Source organism: Citrus clementina, unplaced genomic scaffold, assembly GCF_000493195.1.
Source record: "Citrus clementina cultivar Clemenules unplaced genomic scaffold, Citrus_clementina_v1.0 scaffold_3, whole genome shotgun sequence".
Lineage (NCBI taxonomy): Eukaryota > Viridiplantae > Streptophyta > Magnoliopsida > Sapindales > Rutaceae > Citrus > Citrus x clementina.
The window spans coordinates 22,959,753-22,979,518 of NW_006262339.1; the positions used below are offsets into that span (position 1 = coordinate 22,959,753).

At 35.1% G+C, this 19,766-nt stretch overlaps 1 protein-coding gene across 1 annotated transcript; it reads right to left on the minus strand.

Moving 5' to 3' along the window:
- Positions 1-3,796: 3,796 nt before the first annotated feature.
- Positions 3,797-4,816, minus strand: LOC18049256 (probable carboxylesterase 18). Its single transcript, XM_024187156.1, has one exon. The coding sequence runs from the start codon at positions 4,814-4,816 to the stop codon at positions 3,797-3,799; it is 1,020 nt and encodes a 339-aa protein (XP_024042924.1).
- Positions 4,817-19,766: the final 14,950 nt, after the last annotated feature.

The following is a 19,766-nucleotide window of genomic DNA, read 5'->3' on the forward strand; positions in this document are numbered from 1 at the left end:
CAGTATTTTGAAGATGCATCCAATTATAGGAGTTTGGTTAAAGGTTTGCAGTACTTAGTTTTTACTAGACCAGAGATTGCTTTTGTAATACACAAACTAAGCCAATATGTGGCAGCCCCTACACTTCAATATGTGGCCAGCTTATCACTCAAGAACAAAACATATTGAATTGAAGATTCATTTTATTAGAGACAAGGTGCTAGCAAAGGAGTTAGAAATCAACCACATTCCTAGTGAAGAGCAAATTACAGACATCTTGACAAAGCCACTCTCACATTCATCCATTTCAATTACTTCATAGCAAAACTCCATGTGCATCCATGCCCCTTGAGTTTGAGGGGAGCTGTTAAGGAAGCACATATTGCATCCAAGAGAGTTGCACACTCAGCACATGTAAGTCAAGGACTAGTCAGCTGTGTTAGTTAAGGGAATATGCTAGCTCAACAAGTTTGATAAGCAAGCCTTACATTCTGTTTTAATTGTTAAGCTTGTTGTGTTCCGTTTTCATTGTATTAAGCTCAATATAAAAACTAATGTAGCTATCATTTTGTAAGTAATAAATGAAATAAAATTTTCCAGAATATTCATCTTCGTTTTCTTAACTTCTAAACAAGATTTATAGTTCTTTTTAAGCTTTCAAACAATTAAGATAAAAACTAACAATAAAATATAAATTAACATAAAATTAAGTGAGGCAGCAATAAAATAATTATACTAATTATGAACACATCAATTTTAATCTTGCAGAGAGAAAAAGATAGATCCAAATATCTCTCATCTAAAGAGAGAGAAAGAGAGAAAGATTTTTGGAGAAGTAAATGCTCCATCGGAATAGCTAAAATACATTTTCTTGACTGATTCTATTAATTTTCTCATGAACCAAATGCTGATTTTAGCGTCAAAGTGCCTTTTGTAAATGAAAGATTGATGCTCAAAATTTTATGAGCTTGAACACGAAGGGCAAATTAGACATATCCAGACATAAGGGATTTTCAGCTCTTTATATATATATATAATGAAATATTGAAAAATTGTGTCGTGCGTTTTTTAGTGTTCACTCTTTCATTGTTTTTAAAGAATCTGTTTTTGAACTTGGTATCAGAGCAAACCTTTAAGCTTTTCCAGAACATGGAATCAATTGATCCAAAACATGGAATGATCAGTTGAGGTCACGCCTGTGATTCAAGAAACACACGCACAAAATGCTGACATAACATCTCACACAAGTTGGGGGAAAAAAAAAAAAAAAAAAGAACACCATGCACAATTGGATAGTTGCATCAACTCAAGGCACTCAACCTCTAAACACGTGTCACCAATTGAGTTCTTTGCGTTCTCATTGCCTATTAAACGTGACTTAACCAACTTCATTATTTTATTTGGAAAACACAGGTTCTGCCAGCCATACGTCGCAATATGTAGGCTAGAATTATGGTTTCATAAATTGAATCAAGAAAGCACTGTAAAATCTCTTAGGTTAGTTGATGAACTACAAAGTGTAATCACTGCTGACAACCTAGAATGAACTGCAAATTGTAATCACTACTGACAACCTAGAATACATCATGTGGTTAAGACAATACCAATTACGGTTGGTTCTCTGTTATCCAAGCTCCTTTGAACTATCGTCAATGCTTGAAAGGCTGTATTAATTACTGTTATGGTCATGGCCAGAACCAAATTTCTGTAATTGCAACTTCGAACAACCAAAAAGAGCTCCATGTCAGCTGTTGAGTTCTTCCTGAAAATGAGAACTTTATGTGTTGAGTTAGTTTCAGCTGGAAAACCATTCCTTGAAGAGAATCTGGTGAATTTTGTTGAATTTTGTTCTCACAGGATTTGTACAAGATTTTGAAAACATTGTGGTTAACATACTCGCTAGACCAGTCGCACCATAACTAGGATTAAATGATTCATCTAACATGGCATATTAAATGGTATTTCTAATACGACATTAATTAGAGGCTAAGTACCATGTTCCATTTTTTATGTGCAATTTTTTCCCCATTTTCGTACTCTTATTGGCAGTACAAATTTATGCCTACTGATCCCTATTCGAATTATTTGAGATTCAAAAGTAAAAGAAATCATTTTAATTGATAGGCATATATATATACAGGAAAACACATTTCTCACCGTACGTAGTTGTAGATATAAATATTTTAAGAATCTACTTATACCAAGGTTAACAATCTTTGATGGGTGAATGTGATAGAATATGTAATAATGAGATCACTATTTTAGTAAATGATGCCGAGTCTTGAGTGATTTTAATTTTTAGACCGATTGATGATGCGACAGTTTCGATTTTTTTTTTTTTTCTGTGAGCAAGGTATTGGTTATTGGACAAAATTATGTTGCTCCCGGCGCAACATACTCCAAGTTTTACTTTTTTTTTTAGTTTAATTACATATTATAGTCCCTCTTGTTTTCTGAAAATTGAAAAACAATAGGAATTCAATATTTTAACATACAAGTCCTATTTCTTATTGTTTTTCTCTCTTCTTCTATCCCTCTTCTTCTCTAAGTTTTTTCCATTGCTCCAGGCCAGCCTTTCAAATTTGTGATTTCAAGAATACCAAATTGAATAATTGAAGTGGGTGTATCCTCTTATCCCTAAAAAAAAAAGAGAGAAAGTCTATCCTTTTATACTCATTAAAGTGGTGTTTGGTTCGGGTAGAGGAGATGGGAAATGAAAGGAATCATCATTCATTGGAGGGGAAAAACTAAATTGCCAAAACTTTATACGACTATTCTAGCATTAATTTTATTGGTTATTTTTCAGATATTCAAGATTTTTTATCAAGATCGACAATTTTGGAGCATGTTGACAGTTTCACCTCCCTCACAAACTACATTGACCGACCGGTGTAGCCGGCAGCATCTCCAGCCACGATTTTTTCCCTATTTTTTTATTTATAAAATTCATTTCATCTATGTAACATCAAACTAGGTCAGTGGACCTAAGTGTAAATATTTGAAACAAATTGAGTTTCTTTAGTTTTTATCTTTGTTTTCAGATATTTACACCAGGTGCAAGGTAGCCGGACCCTTCCTTATTTCGGTATGTTTTCGGGGTTTTCAAAACGACAACAATGGTTTGTAAGGTGCGATTAGAGTTGCTGGAATAGGACTGTGAGTGCTTTGGCAACCAAAGAACTGTTTAAGGCTTAGGTCAGAAAGATCTAATACACTCTCATGGCGCTTTGGTATAGAAAGGTCAGGTCAAACCGTCAAGACAGTAATGACAAAAAAAACCTCACCCTCTCAACTCATCTTTTTGACTTTTTCCTTAAGCTGGGGTTTCTCTAAAATCCCTAGCATCACTTTGTACCCATCAATCATTGCATTTACTGATTTGACAGTCACAGTGTTGTCCCCAACTCCCGCTGGCGTGGCCTTCTAACAGCTTTTTCTTTGTTCTCTGGATCTTTCTCAACTGGGACCTTTTTAAAAGCTTAATGACCATGTAATATGATGGCTACCACAATAAAGTTCTCTGGTTTATACCTTTTCAGTAACGTGGCTTAGAAAATCACGCAAGATCATCTCTTTTTATAATCACAGAAGGTAAATTTTTAAATCTTTTAGTTCGTTTTTCACCTAACAAAAAATGACCTAAAAGAGCTATCTTTTTAGTTAAAAAAACAAATCTAGTGAACGGCAGCGCAGATTGTATCAGCATTAAAAGAGAGAGAATAAGACTTCCAAATAAAAATAAACAATTTAATTAATTTGTTTAGCAAATATATATAACATGGACGAAAGAAATTACAAGATTACTCTTATTATTATTCTATTTGGTGGATTGTTTTTGCATGAAATCCCTCACCTCGTTGATCATTAAAGAGGACTCCAGCACTTCCGGAAAAGTATAAAAAGAGTGAAAGGCATTCGGATACTCAATCAAATACGCTTCTTTCCCGCACTTCTTCAACCCCTCGTAGTATCTCTTTTGCCGATCTTTTAAAGGATCAATTCCCCCAACAATCACAATCGTTTCCGGAAACTTCCGCCCTGAAATATCAACAGAATTCGGCCCGAAAACGTTAGCCGCCGGATGGTCTCTGTCAGACCCTTCCGGCAAGAACGCCTTCACAAAACAATCCAAAAGTCTGGCGTCAAGAAATGGTGCTCTAACAAGCATGATTTCAGATTCAGTCTTTTCTTGTCCGAAAAAACCTGGCTGTATTGCTATCACTCCATTGATCTTCAAATTCGTAAACTCTTTGTCACAAGCCTTGACTGCTACGTGATGAGCTATGTTGCCTCCTGCGCTGTCGCCGCCGATGAAACAGTTCATCAGATTGGCGTTTCTCGGAATGCCTTCAAAACTAGGGTTACATTCGATGAATGTAAGCACTTCGAAGCCATCTTCGTATTGACATGGATACTTGAACTCAGGCGAGAGCCGGTAGTTTACTGAGATCACAACAGCACTTAGTTCTTTAACTAATCTCCTGCAGAGGGTATCATAAGGCAGTGAATCAGCACTCATCAACGCAAATCCGCCGCCATGAAAGAATATGATAACTGGCAAGCCGGAGGCATCGGTTGGGGCGGGGACGGGGACGGGGGCGAAGAGGCGGAACCAGAGGTTGCGAGAGGCGTCAACGATAATATCATAGGTTTTGACGCCGTTAAGGGGCTTAACGGATGGAGGAACTTTGAAATCGAGGAAGTTCACTAGACGGCGGTTGACGGTGCCGTCGGAGCGGCAACAGAATTTCATGACTAAGTTGGTAACGAAAACGGTAAGCTTCATTTTCCATGTCTTCGCAAAGTCTGCGCATGTTGATGGTTTATTATTAGACATTCTTTTCTTCACACTCTCTAGTTCTAGCTGTATGACACTAAACTTACTAATCTTCGTAATTAAATTGGGTTGTGATTCATGGGTGTCTCATTCAGTTACTAAACGAATAGTGTTAAATTTTTGTTTTGAAAATAAGAGATGTAGATTTGAACTCCGCCACATACGTAGAGAAGAGATTAATTTGTTATTATTTTAAATAGTATGAGAAAATAATGAAGAAATTGGACTCTTGTTAGGTTAAATAATAATAATAAAGATAAATTATTGTTGTTATTATTATTATTATTATTATTAAGAAAAGTGGTTATAAAGTGTGGTATTAGGTAAAATTTATGATATAGAATTGACAGAATTATTAAAGAATCAAATAAAATGTTAGTGAATAGTTTTATTGTTAAAAAGTATTTAAAAATTTAATTTTTTAATATTAATTCCACAATTATTGGAAAAGTGGAACCCATATGTCGCTAACTTTTTTTTTTAACGTTAATCCCACAATTATTGGCAGAGTGGAACCATATGTAGCTTATTTTTAATTTTTGACGCCAAAAAAAGTTACTTTTTTTTAAATCTACTTTTTCGTAGTTCTTTATGTTCTGAATTAATATGACATAATATTACAAGAAGTTCCTGTGAACGCAATAAATCATATTTTTTATTTTAATCATATTTTACACTTCTAAATTTTAGCATATTTTATATGCATTACAGAGTTAATTGACTTTAATTAATTGAAGTCGCCGAATAGATTAAAAGAGCAACAATTATATATGGCACGCCCAAGGGGTGTTATTTAACATTTTAACTTCTTTTGTTGTACCACTTAGCATTTTTTTTCCTAAAAGTAAGAAAAGTAAGCAAAGTTGAAATTAAATTTTTATCTCTTTTCTTTCTAAAAATTCAGTCAAATAAAAATAATTATTTAAAAACCATTCATCAAAACTGGCCCTGTAGCCAATTTGCGGTCCTCACGAGTTTGATATAAAATCACAATGCATGTCACAAAACACCATATTATGACAAAGCCTAATTAACATCAACTAATAATCATACTCTTTTGCAAGCAACTTATGCATGAAATTTAAGAAAGAATAATTCTCAAATAGAAAAAAAAAAGTCGAATTAACGACAAAGAGAATAATTTGAAATATTATTGATAAAAAAGATTGAAGGTGTTTCAATAAACTGTGAATAACAAGTGTATATATATTAGTATCCTAATCCTTCTCAAATAAGACAAATAACCTAAAATTCTAATTAGTTTAGAAATTATAAATATAACTTAAATAAATTTAGTAAAACAGATAAATTCTAATAAAAATTAAAAACAAAAGATAATCTGGAGGATAAAACTCGTAGTGAAGGAGTTATTGATCTTGTAATGTGAATGTGTGGCACTTTGCATCAACTTTTATTGAAAATCAAAAGTATCAAAACTTTAATTTCTTCTTACCTTTTAGTATGGCTCTTCTAAAAGATGCAGACTTGTAAGAAAAAACTATTAGAAGTTCTCTTTGAACTTTCTTCTTGCTTTGCTAAATATGCTTTTCATTCAATTTCTTCGTTTGAGCTAAGTGTTCTTCAAGTAAAACTTTCTTATCTTCAATACAAATAGGCATGACCATATCAATTATCTCAAGGTATTCAAGAACAATTTGCTTAGCTTCACAAGTAATTGGTAAAACCATATCAACTTTATCATCTTTAAGAACAATTAGTGTCTCATCACCTTCAGCTTCTTGCAGAATTTCAACCATATCGTTAGATATAAAACTCAAATCAAGAATGGATTGTACCTCTTCATTTAAAACTTTAGTCTTATTTTAAATATTTTAAAAAGAACTTTTATAACATTCTTTTCTTCCAATGATGAGACTGGTAGGACTTGTTCTTCCATATTTACATCTTCAACTTCAAAATCTTTGATAAACTCTTTGTCACTGACGAGTGTAATGGTTGAATCTTGATTTATCAACACATCTTTAGTAACTTCACTTTCAAGCACAACATTTCTTTCTATATTCAAATTATCAACCTTAAGAGTGAAAGAAATTTGTTTGTCGGCAATTGAATCCTTTGATGATGAGATTTGAACTATAGAATCTTGCTTCGATGAAGAACTATCAAGCTTAGGTTTTGGTAGAACATGCTTGACTCTTGATCTTCTCTTCTTTGATTGTTACGATGCTCTTGCATTCATTCAAATCTCTTCAAAGGCTTGCTTTCTCTCTCTCTTGACTTGAAATTTAACTTCCAAAACAATTTTAATGACATCCCAATATTCATGAATAGCAACAATTAGTAACAAAACTCATTCCTTAATATCAGCACATAATCCTTTCACAAATCTTGAAATTGTATATTCATCATGTTTAGAAATATTCACATGAGAACGATAATTTCGTAGTTGAGATTCATAGAATCAAATATAGTTCCTACTATTATTGACATTTATCAAATTTACGGCAGATTGTTTGAAAATATTCAAGAAGAATGAAATAAGATTTTATCTTCCTTTTCATGCTATGCCAAGTTGGAATCTTGTCTCTTCTATATTGAATTTGTGTTGCTTGTAAGTTTGTCCACCACTGTGATGCATGTCCCATTAATTTAAAGGACATGTACTTGGCATGTTTCTCCTTTCGAATATCTTCAAGAGTATCTTCAATTTTGAAGATCTAATAAAAAATATCCTCAAGATTAATAAATTTGTCATAATAGAAAAGATCATCATCATCTCCTCTATATCTCATTGAACTATTTTTTTAATTCTCCTTTTTTGGGGTTTTCTATAAGAACATAGAAAATAAAAGGGCAACAACGTAATTAAAATAAAGTATTATGTGAAATTGTAAATAAGTAAAAGATGTGGTTACCAGTGATGGTGATCGAGAAATTGGACAAGACAGTATGGATCTGGAAGATTTGAGGTTGGTGAGTATGATGGTGGTGGTGATTTGACTTGGATCATGATGGTTTGATCAAAAAATTAAAATGAATTAGGGGTTGGGGGTTTGTTTTGATTCCAACTGTTAAGACTATTAAGCCTTTACTCTCAACAAGACTCACGAATCTTGATGAGTAGAAATACCAAGAACACAATCGAATCAAAGATTCCAGAACAAAGAAACAATATTAGAACAAAAACAGAGACACATACTAGCAACCTTAGAAGGAAAATTTACTCTTTATTATTGATCAAGAACTAATCCAAACACAAGTGATTTTACAGAAGATTATGCACATATCACAAAGGAATAGATTCTATGCATAATGATGAACAAATGAAGACAAAAAAGACTCTATAACAGGCACCACCTATCAGCTCTGTTATATACTGATATAATGAACTCGTTATAACAGATTATAATGAATTCATGCCACGTCAGCAAACAATATCTAATAGACCCCATCAACTGGAGTCAATCTACACAACAGCTCTCAACTTTTTCATATTCTTCATTTCAGTCCACATACACATGTCTTCACATTCTCCCCCTTGCAGTTGATTCAATTGATCCCTTCAATAACACAGCACCTAAAAACCTTCATTCAACTACAATTCACGCATGAATTTGGTTAGGTTTGGGCAAGATGCCCATCAGATTCACACATAATTCAAATTTTGCAGTGGGAAGTGCTTTTGTAAAAGCATCAGCTGGATTCACACTTGTATAGATCTTGGACACAATTACATTTCCCTTTCCAACCTCATCTCTGATAAACTAGAGTTTCACATCAATGTGCTTGGTTCTTTCATGATACATCTGGTTCTTTAATGATACATCTGGTTCTTTACCATGTGTATGGCACTTTGGTTATCACAAAAAACCTGAACAGTTTTCTAATTTAACCATAACTTATTAAGCAAGCCTCTTAGCCATATGGCCTCCTTTACTGCCTCTGTAGTTGCAATGAACTCAACTTCAGTTGAGGATAAAACAACCACAGACTGAAGTGATGACTTCCAGCTAATCAGGCAACTGTTTAACATAAACATATACCTTAAAGTTGACTTCCTTCGGTCAAGATCTCCAGCAAAGTCAGAGTCTACAAATCCCTTGACTTTATTTATGTCACTCTTAGTCTTCCCATACAATAAAGTGCCAGCAGATCTGTCTCTTGTAATGTCCATCCCAAGGATTCTTTTGGCATTGCCGAGATCCTTCATTTCAAATTCAGCCTTCAGCGGATTCTTCAACCTCTCTATCTCCAACTTGTATTTGCTTGCAATTAACATATCATCAACATACAGAAGCAAATAAGCAACTCCACCTTAATCTGATCCACCAAAGTGAACACAGCTGTCATATTTGCTTTTGTGATAGCCTTTTGAGACCATAAAATCATCAAATCTTCTGTACCACTACCGTGGGGATTACTTGAGTCTATACAAGGACTTATGCAGCAAACAAACATAATCTTCCTTTCCTTTGCACTCAAAGCCTTCAGGTTGTGCCATCAATATCTGTTCTTTAAGATTACCATGAAGGAATGTTGTTTTTACATCCATTAGCTCAAGCTCCAAGTCAAGTAAGGCTACCATGGCTAATAAGATTCTTATTGAACTGTGCTTAACAACAGGGGGAAATTTTCATTGAAATCTATACCCTCTCTCTATGTAAACCCTCTAGCCACTTGCATTGTTTTATATTTGGGAGGTTCAACATCTGGAATTCTTTCATTCTTCTTAAAGATCCACTTACAACTGATCAACCTTTTAACACCTGGATTTGGAATAAGTGTCCACGTCTGATTTCTTTGAAGGGACTCCATTTCATCTTGTATTACCTCAAGCCACTTATCATAGTGCACACTTTCCATAGCTTCAGAGAAGTTAGCATGCTCTTTAATTGCCACATCATTAGCACACAATAGTGCATAAACAATTAAGTCAGCATAGTCATACCTCACTGGTGCTCTGACTTCCCTTCTAACACTATCTCTTACTAACTAATAAGTCTGCAAGTCAGCTTGTGGTAACTCTGATGCCTCATGTTCCTCAACTTCAACTGTGGTCCTCTCTTTATCATCAGTTGCGTCTTTTTCATTACCTTTATCTCCAAACAGCTCCACCTTAACCTTGGAAGTTCTAGATTGTTTATTAATTGTTGAATCATCTTGTAGTCTAGTAGCATGTTCTGCATTTTCTTTCAGCAATGCAGATTTATGAAACATAACATCTCTGCTGACTATACATTCTCTTGCTCCCTACACCAGATTCTGTACCCCTTAACCACTCCAGGATATCCAACAAAGACTCATTTCAAGGCCCTTACTTCCAGCTTGCCTTGATTGATGTGGAGATAAATAGGGCACCCAAAAACTCTGAGATTTTGGTAATTTGCAGGTTTTCCCTTCCACAGTTCTTCTGGTGTTTTGAAGCCAATTACAGAAGATGGGCTTCTGTTAACTAAATAATCTGTTGTATTGACAGCTTCTGCCCAGAAGCTTCTTGGAAGCTTTGAATTTATCAACGTACACCTGGTCTTATCTACCAAGGTCTTATTCATCCTCTCAGCCAAGTCATTCTGCTAAGGGGTGAACATGATTGTTTTGTGCCTTTTTATGCCATGTTTTTGGCAATATTCCTCAAATTCTTTGCTATAAAATTCCAAGTCATTATCAGTTCTCAAAATCCAGACTGATTTTTTACCAAAAATTTCCATACCTTGAACATTTCCAAGGCTTGATCTTTGGTCTTAAGTATGTATATCTATACCTTCCTTGAGTAATCATCAATTAGTGACATGAAATGTCTACCACCACTCAAGGATGGGACTCGAGCAGGCCCCCAAATGTCAACATGTGCATAGTCCAAAACTTGCTTAGACATATGCTCCCCCTTGTGAAACTTGGACCTGTGTGCTTTGTGTTGTGCAAATTTTATTGAACTCGCAAGTACATGAATCTATTGTAGTATAGATCAATGGTAACAAGTGTCGATCCCACGAGGAGGTAGATTTTAATCGTGTAGAATTAATTTTGTAAATGGGTGATTGGATTTGTGGTGAAAATGATTTGGAATATGTTAAAACTTAAATTAAAATGGCGAGAAAAATTCTAAAATTGGAATTGAAATAGCGAGAATAAATTGAAGAGAATTCTATTGAAATTACGTACTTGGGTATCTGGATTCGTATCAACATGCATCATGGGCTAAATAATCCTTATTAATGCCAATTAAATCATGAGGGGGGAATCCACACCTCATGAACCACGCTCTAATCAATATGGTGCTAAGGGCTTATCGTGCCAAATAATAATAACCTTGTACTAGGGTGCCGGTGAAACCAGGGCGGTATCTAGACAAGATCAGTATTATTTGTGGACGAAAAGTCAAATCATCCACAAAAACTAGAGGGGAAGAGAAAGTAAATTTACCAAATAAAGCCCATGACACATGTTGAGACTTCACCTTCAACCTAAGCTTGAAAGAAAATTAGCCACTCATAATTGAACTAGAGGTAAAATGAAAATTTATTAAAATACGTAGAAAATACAAGATGGAGAAGGAATTACAGAAAATGGATCCAAAAAATGGACTCAGAGATATCAAATTAGGGGGGGGAAGGCCCCCTTTTTATAGATAGATGGAGTAAATCATGGCCATCGGATTAAAAATAGTTTGGACGCTCAGGATTGAGCCACATCATCAGTCAACAGTACGCGGTTTGACCACTCGACTGAACAGTAACACGGTTTCGTTGAAAATAATCCTGTGTGATGCATGTACCGTACGCGAGATTTTTAGTCCACTGATATGCTGCCACGTCACCATTAACAGTACATAAGAATTTTAGTCCAACAGGATCGTGACACCTCAACAGTCAATGCCATGTCATCGATCGGTCTATGTGAACAGTGTCATGTACAGTAACGTAGACAGTACCGTACACATGAATAGTATCGTACATGTGAACAATGTCATTTTTCCTTTTATGCTCCTCCTAAGGTTTTCAACCGTCCTGAGTTTAAAAGTGATGTCCGTTTTGCCGTCTTATCTCTCTTTTATTGTGAAATGACTATAATGCCCCTAAAATACATAAAATACTTAACTAAAATAAAACACACATAATCAAAAAAAGGTTAAACACATAAAAGTAAGGGTTGTTAGTAAGATTTGAAATGTAAAATGACGGTTTTCTCCTTTATAAATATGCATTTTCTAACACTCAACACACCCCCCAACCAGCTTATTGCTAGTCCCTAGCAAATAAAGCGAAAATAAAATTCAATTTCAAAATGATTTTTTTTTTAGAAACACTCGTGTTTATTCAATCAGATTAATGATAGCAATCAAATAAAAATATAAGCATTATCTCCAGTCTAAAGCAACATCACACCCACATCAACCATCTACATGAATTAGCCCAGTAGACTTTGTTATAGCTACTTCCAAGAATGACATGTCAAACCCCAAAATCTCACTAGAAGTAGTGACACTCTCACAAAGAAATTAAACCCAATAAAAATAGTCACTCCAATGAATGGTAATTGAGAGAGAAAATAATAAAGAAGTGATATCACATGCTCTCACCAAGATGAAATAAATATGCCCTCAGTTTAGAAATAATACGATCTCAAGTCAAACAAAAAAAATGCTAGTCAACCCAATTTATTTATCTTTTTTTCTTTTATTTATTTTTTTTATTATGCACCACTGCATCTTTTTAGCCCACATAACTAGCTTCTACTTCAGATTATAGTTCCCTAAAACCAAGAAGGACTTTTATTTGGATGTAATGTAGGCTAGGGACATGGCTAACAAATAAGGGAAATAAGGAAAACAAAGTGTAAGTTTGAGAAAAATACAGAGATTTTTTGTTTTTTGAAGTTGCAAGGTGGATTTCACCTTTTATTGCTATTATTATTATTTTCTCTCTTTTTTTTTGAAACAACAATTTTTTTTTTTGCTTTTGCTTGGCACAACGTCACTGAACAAAATAATTATTTACATTTTTCTCAAACATAAATAGGTGATGGAACTTATAAGACATCGGGTAATACTCCAAATCGGAGTGGGTCAAGATGATAAGTTTAACAAATAAAATGTTTTTTTTTAAAGGCTCAAACGGATAAAAAATGGCCTTTCCATTGTTTTTTAGGGCTCTAAATAACTTTACATATCTACTAGTTAGATGGGCCTCCAAATGTAGCAACACACATTTTTTTTCTTCCTTTTTTTTTAATTTTACAATTTTTTTTAAGGGTTAACTCAAAAGAAATCTAGAGATCGTGTATACAATAATAAACTACTAAGTTGTATAAAGAATGGGCAAAATGGTTACTCTCCAAGAAAAATGATAAGCTCAAAAACTCACTTGGCACTTATTTAGGACATGTTCATTCCTTCAAGCAACTCATATTTGTCTCCGACATCAACATGTAAAGTAGCAAACATAGCGTAACATCACTTAAGACCAAAGATAATACAAATACTAAAATTTGAAATTAATCATGTCATCCAATGTTAAAACAAATCACACAATTTTTTTTTTCAAACAACATCCTACCCCCAAACCTATTCGAAACGTGAAAGGAAAATATGCATGCAGAAATGTGAAAATGATGCAGAAAAACGAATTAGAAAAGTTACACTTAAAAAGAAAATGGTTTTTTTTTTAACTAAGAAGATGCGTTTCTAGAGTCACTACACTCCATATTTAGTCATCTTCAACACAAAAAGTTAGCAACAGTTAGTTTCTACAACAAAAAATCAGTACAAACTTAACCAAGATTCCACAATTGTCGACTATTCCCTCCCCCCAACCAGAACGAAACATTATCCTCAATGTTTGAAAGGATAGAAATAGAGTTTAGAAGACATCACCTGGGTGGTGCAACACAAAAGAAAATATTTACAAGCGGAGAGTTAAATCTAATTTGTACTTCTTACTACGGCTACTGTTACCATCATTATTTGGACGCTCCAACACAAAGGTCCAGGGTCTAGCTCCGGTTTATAAGCTTGTAAGAGATCAAGTAGCTCATTAACAGTGTGAGCACAAATAAAAAGCTTTTTGGCATTGGAAGGAACGAAATAGTTTTTTATTGCATGGTTAAGAAATGCGATAAAGCCATCATAAAAATTATTGACATTAACAAACCGATGGGTTTCTGGTGAATGTGCAGATGGGCCCAAGATGCTAGTGTGATAAGTGCCTCTAGTGTTGCAAGATCTCCTGGAAGGAAAATAAAAACATCAGCATGATTAAGCATTTCAGTTATTCTTTCTTGCATACCTGAGATGACTAACTCTTCTCCAGTCGGTGAGTCAGACAAACTGCCCAAAGGTTTTAGGACTCTTGGGATGATGCATAACATTTGCCTTCCTCTAACAAAAGCTGATTTTGAGACCATTTTCGATAACCCTCGATTACCTCCTCCATACACCAAGTGTAATTTTCTCGCTGCTATGCTTCGACCAAGATCTATGGCTGCCTCAACGAACTCTTTATGTTGCCATAGTTAAATCTAGAAAGCACACAAATGTTCTTGAATTGTCTATTTGGAGTAGCTGCCATTGGGATACTTCTCAAAAATAATTTGTGAGTGCTTAACAAAAAGTCATATTTAAGAATCTTGATGATAGTGGGTCACAGCTGTGTATGAGGTAGCATGTCAGTGTCAAATAACGGGTAAAGCACATGGCTCGCGAGTCAAAAAGGAAACAATAAAAAGCAAAAACCAAACAGTAATAAAATTATTAAAGACAATAATGCAAACAATAAAACAATTGTGAAATAAAATAACAGTAAAGTAAAAGGATATTTACAGGTAGTTGCGACTGTGGCTCACATCGTCCTCTGGTTTTATGCCCAGAAACGGCTTGAACACCCTCTATGGGTCGAGGATAGGCTTCCCATCTAGTTTTCTTATAAACTGTAAACAGGGTCGTTTATAGTCAGATTCCCGAGACTATATCGTGCATGCTCTTTCTGGAATAATGGCCATAATTGGAGAATCGCTCCTTGCACGTATCCACTGGGATGCATTTCAAGAGACAAAAGGAAATCATCCAATGACTCCTTATTCAAGCCATCCCTAATGAATTGAATCTTATCTTCCTTGTTATCAGACACCATTCCTAAAGAACATAGGTTTTTATTGCAACTCATTCTGGCACATTTATGACAAGCAACAAAAATTCTTCGAGCTCGTCGTTTTCTTGCATAATTTCTTTTACCACAACCAGGCATGTATGCAATAAATTTTGGAGGTAACTCACCTGCCAATCATACTTTCGCCTCGATTAACCAACGGATATCAGCAGGTATGTTATTTCTCATGAGTAATTGCATGCGTTCGGACCGAGCTTTATAGATTGTAAGGAAGGCATTCTGAGGAAATGAAAGGAATCGCTTGTGAAGCTTCGCTAGAATCTCGTTTCTGTCCATACTTTCGCCTCAAAATATTAGTTATTATAGAAAACTGAAGTAACCGACTTGATTGTCACGGAATACCGTTATCCGCCACTTCACCGGGGTAACAAACTAAAGCACACAAATAGAAAAATAAATTAAAACACACAAAGAAAATTAAAATCATCCTTTTATTGAATTTACCTCAAGCTCCAACTGGATGTCGTAAACACTTCTCTCAATGTCTCTGAGTTGGCTTTCTAAACCCTCAACATAGGATACTGACTCTGGTGGTTGTAGAGCCCAAATGCGATGTGTTTTACAAAATTGAATCTGCCTTTTGAGATGAGTTTCGACACGTTGAAGTGGTTTAAGAATGTTCAGGAGGAACGGTCTAAGTATAGTACTCATGATTAAAAATGATTAGAGAAAACTTAATGGTAAAACAAACACACTTATGCAAAAATAATTTCAATTTAGCAAAAGAATAATATAAAGAAAGAAAAAAAATCAAATCACCGAAAAAAAAGAAGAAAAAAAAATCAATTCAAATCTGGCGGGTCACTCAAATTTATTTCGGTGTCTTTTCCATGTGGTTGGTACTCTAGATATGGCTTTAATCTTTGACCATTAATTTTAAACATGACACCGTTCTTTAGGTCCTTAATTTCAATTGCCCCATGTGGAAAAACAGTATGAACAATAAAGGGGTCAGACCAACGAGAGCGTAACTTACCGGGGAAGAGGTGCAAGTGAAAATTGAATAAAAGCACTTTCTGACCTGGAGTGAAAGATTTTCTCATAATTTGCTTGTCGTGGAAGACTTTCATTCGTTGCTTGTAAATCTTGGCATTTTCGTATGAATTATTGCGAATTTCTTCAAGTTCTGTCAGTTGTAATCTTTTTTCTGAGCTGGCTTGCTGCATGTCAAAGTTGAATTTCTTGATGGCCCAATATGCACGATGCTTGAGTTCCACAGGTAGGTGGCAAGCTTTTCCATACATTAGCCTGTAGGGTGACATCCCAATCGGGCTCTTGAAAGTCGTTCTATATGCTCATGATGCATCATCAAGTCTTAATGACCAATCTTTCATGTCTGGCCTCACCGTCTTTTCTAATATGTGCTTTATTTCTCGATTGGAGATCTCAACTTTGCCACTAGTTTGCGGATGATATGGGGTTGCCACTTTGTGAGTGATTGAATACTTTGTCAAAATAGTTTTGAAAGCTTTGTTACAAAAGTGGGCACCACCATCACTGATTATTGCTCGAGAAAATCCAAAGCGCGAAACAATGTTGCTTTTTAAAAATTCTATCACCATCTTATGATCATTGGTTCTACATGGAATTGCTTCTACCAATTTCGATACGTAGTCAACAGCAACCAATATGTATTGATGGCCAAAAGAAGGGGAAAGGGTCCCATGAAGTCAATACCCCATACATCAAAAATCTCAACCACTAAAATTAGATTTAGTGGCATCATGTTCCTTCGTGTAATGCTCCCCATTCGTTGACACCTATCACATGAAGAACAGAAAGTATAAGCGTCTCGAAATATAGTTGGCCAATAGAAACCACATTGTAAAACTTTAGTCGATGTTTTTTTAGCACTGAAATGGCCTCCACAAGCTTGTTCATGGCAGAATGAAAGAATATTCTGAATTTTATTTTCTGGGACACATCGTCTAACAATTTGATCTGCACAATACTTGAACAAATACGGGTCATCCCAAAAGAAATTCTTTATTTCTGCAAAGAATTTAGCATTGTCTTGCTTGGTCCAATACTCTGGAAGTTGACCTGTAACAAGATAATTCATGATGTCAGCATACCATGGTAATACTTCCACACTCATCAATTGTTCATCTGGAAATGACTCATTCAATATTAATGGTTCTGTAATTGTGTCAAAATGGAGACGAGAGAGATGGTCCGCCACAACATTATTTATGCATTTCTTATCTTTGAATTCCAAGTCAAATTCCTGCAAGTAACACCCAACGAATTAGTCTAGCTTTTGCATCTTTCTTTGTGAGAAGATATTTAAGAGCAGTATGATCTGTGAACACAATTATTTTACAACTAATGAGATAAGATCGAAATTTCTCTAATGCAAACACTACTGCTAGCATTTCTTTTTCAGTAGTTGAATAGTTCAACTGTGCATCATTCAATGTCATACTAGCATAGTAAATAACATGGGGAACTCGATCAACTCTTTGTCCTAATATTGCTCCTACTGCATAATCAGATGCATCACACATAAGCTCAAATGGTAAGCTCCAGTTTGGAGGTTGAATGATGGGTGATGATGTCAACAACTGCTTTAATTTTTCAAATGCCACAAGACATGAATCATCAAAGACAAAATGTACATCCTTAGCAAGTAGATTGCATAAGGGTCTAGAAACTTTGCTAAAATCTTTAATGAAACGTCTATAAAAACCAGCATGCCCAAGGAAAGATCTTACTTCTCTGACTGTTTTAGGTGGAGGAAGATTAGAAATGAGATCCACCTTGGCTTTGTCAACCTCAATACTTTTGCTTGAAATGATGTGATCAGGAACAATACTTTGTTTTACCATAAAATGGCACTTCTCCTAATTTAAGACTAAATTCTTCTCAATACATCTCTGCAAAACTAGTATTAGATGATGTAAACATTGATCAAATAAATCACCAAAGACAGAAAAGTCATCCATAAAGACTTCAAGGAATCGTTCAACCATATCAGAAAAAATGCTCAACATACATCGTTGAAATGTAGCAGGTGCATTACATAATCCAAACGGCATCCTCCTATATGCAAAAGTCCCAAAAGGGCAAGTGAAAGTGATTTTCTCCTGATCTTTTGGTGCTATGGGGATCTGATTGTATCCTGAGTAGCCATCTAGAAAGCAATAAAATTCATGGCCTACTAATCTATCAAGCATTTGATCGATAAATGGTAAAGGAAAATGGTCTTAACGTGTGACAAAATTCAACTTTCTATAATCAATGCATATACGTCATCATGTAGTTACTCTAGTGGGTATCAATTCATTATCAGCATTCGTAACTACTGTGACTCCTGACTTTTTAGGGACAACTTGTACAGGACTGACCCATGAACTATCAGAAATTGGGTAAATGATACATGCGTCTAATTGCTTAAGGACTTAAATTCTAACAACTTCTTTCATATTAGGATTTAACCGACGTTGCATTTTCCTAGTAGATTTAGCATTTTCATCGAGGTGAATATAATGCATGCAGTCTACTGGGTTTATACCTTTGATGTCTGCTATAGTCCATCCTAATGCTCCTTTGTGCTATTTTAACACATATTCCAATGTGTTAGGAAATGGTTTGAGCTCGAGTTTTGGTGGTGATTCTGATGATGGGATGAATTTCTTCTCTGATGGTGTTACTTGTTTAACTCTTGACTTCCATTTATTAATGTCCATGGATGGTGCTGAGTCAAGTAGGGTGTTGACCTCATCGACCGATCTGTCAATATCAAAATCCAAACCAAAGTGAGTTAAACATGTTTGTAAATGATCATCACTAAGGTTTGAAACAAAAGTATTATCAACTAATGCTTCTATTAAATCAACATCAACAATTTCATCATCTACATTGTGAGGTTGTTTGGCAATGTTGAAAATGTTCAGTTCCATAGTCATGTTGCCGAAGGACAACTGCATATTTCCAGTCCTCCATTGAATGTGAGCATCCGCAGTTGCCAATAAAAGTCGGTCTAGAATAATGGGGATGTGCTTCCTTGAATCCTGTATTGGTTGAGTGTCAATTACAATGAAATCAACAGGAAAATCAAACTTGTCTACCTGGATAAGCACATCCTCCACAATACCACGAGGTATTTTTTTGGACCGATCTGCAAGGTATAACACCACTGGAGTTGGGTGTAATTCTCCAAGTCCAAGTTTCAAAAATACTGAGTAAGGCAATAAATTTGCACTAGCTCCTAAATCCAACAAAGCATTCTCAATTGTGTGGTTCCCTATACTACACGAGATAGTAGAGGAGTCTAGGTCTTTGCATTTTAAAGAAATTTTATGTTGGAGTATAGAACTAACGTTTTCTATTAAAAATGTCTTCTTTTGAACATGAATATTTTTCTTTTTAGTACAAAGGTCTTTAAGAAACTTGGCATAAGATGAAACTTGCTTTATAGCATTAAGTAAAGGGATGTTAACACTTATCTGTTTGAAGATTTCAAGAATCTCACCTGTGGATTTTCCCTTCTTTCCTTTAGCTAACCTCTGAGGAAAAGGAGTTTTGGGAACATATTCTCGTGGTTTGGTTTCTTCTTTTTCCTTCGATGGTGAGTCGTCAACATTCACAAGTACAATTTGATTTTCTTTTATCACCGGCATCTCTACTTTGTTGTCGACTTCTTTTCCTTTTCGCAAGGTCATGACTGCTTTAACCTCTCCATGCTGCTGTGATGAACTGGTACTTGCTTCATGAACTCCTTTAGGATTAGGCACTAGTTGACTTGGAAACTTGCCTTTCTCAACAGTCATTATCAAGGTCTGAACTGAAGAAGCAAGCTGTCCCACCATCTTCTCGAGGCTTGA

Bases quoted from the DNA above. Each gene is read 5' to 3' on its own strand.
- LOC18049256 (XM_024187156.1), bottom strand. From the start codon at position 4,816: ATGTCTAATAATAAACCATCAACATGCGCAGACTTTGCGAAGACATGG.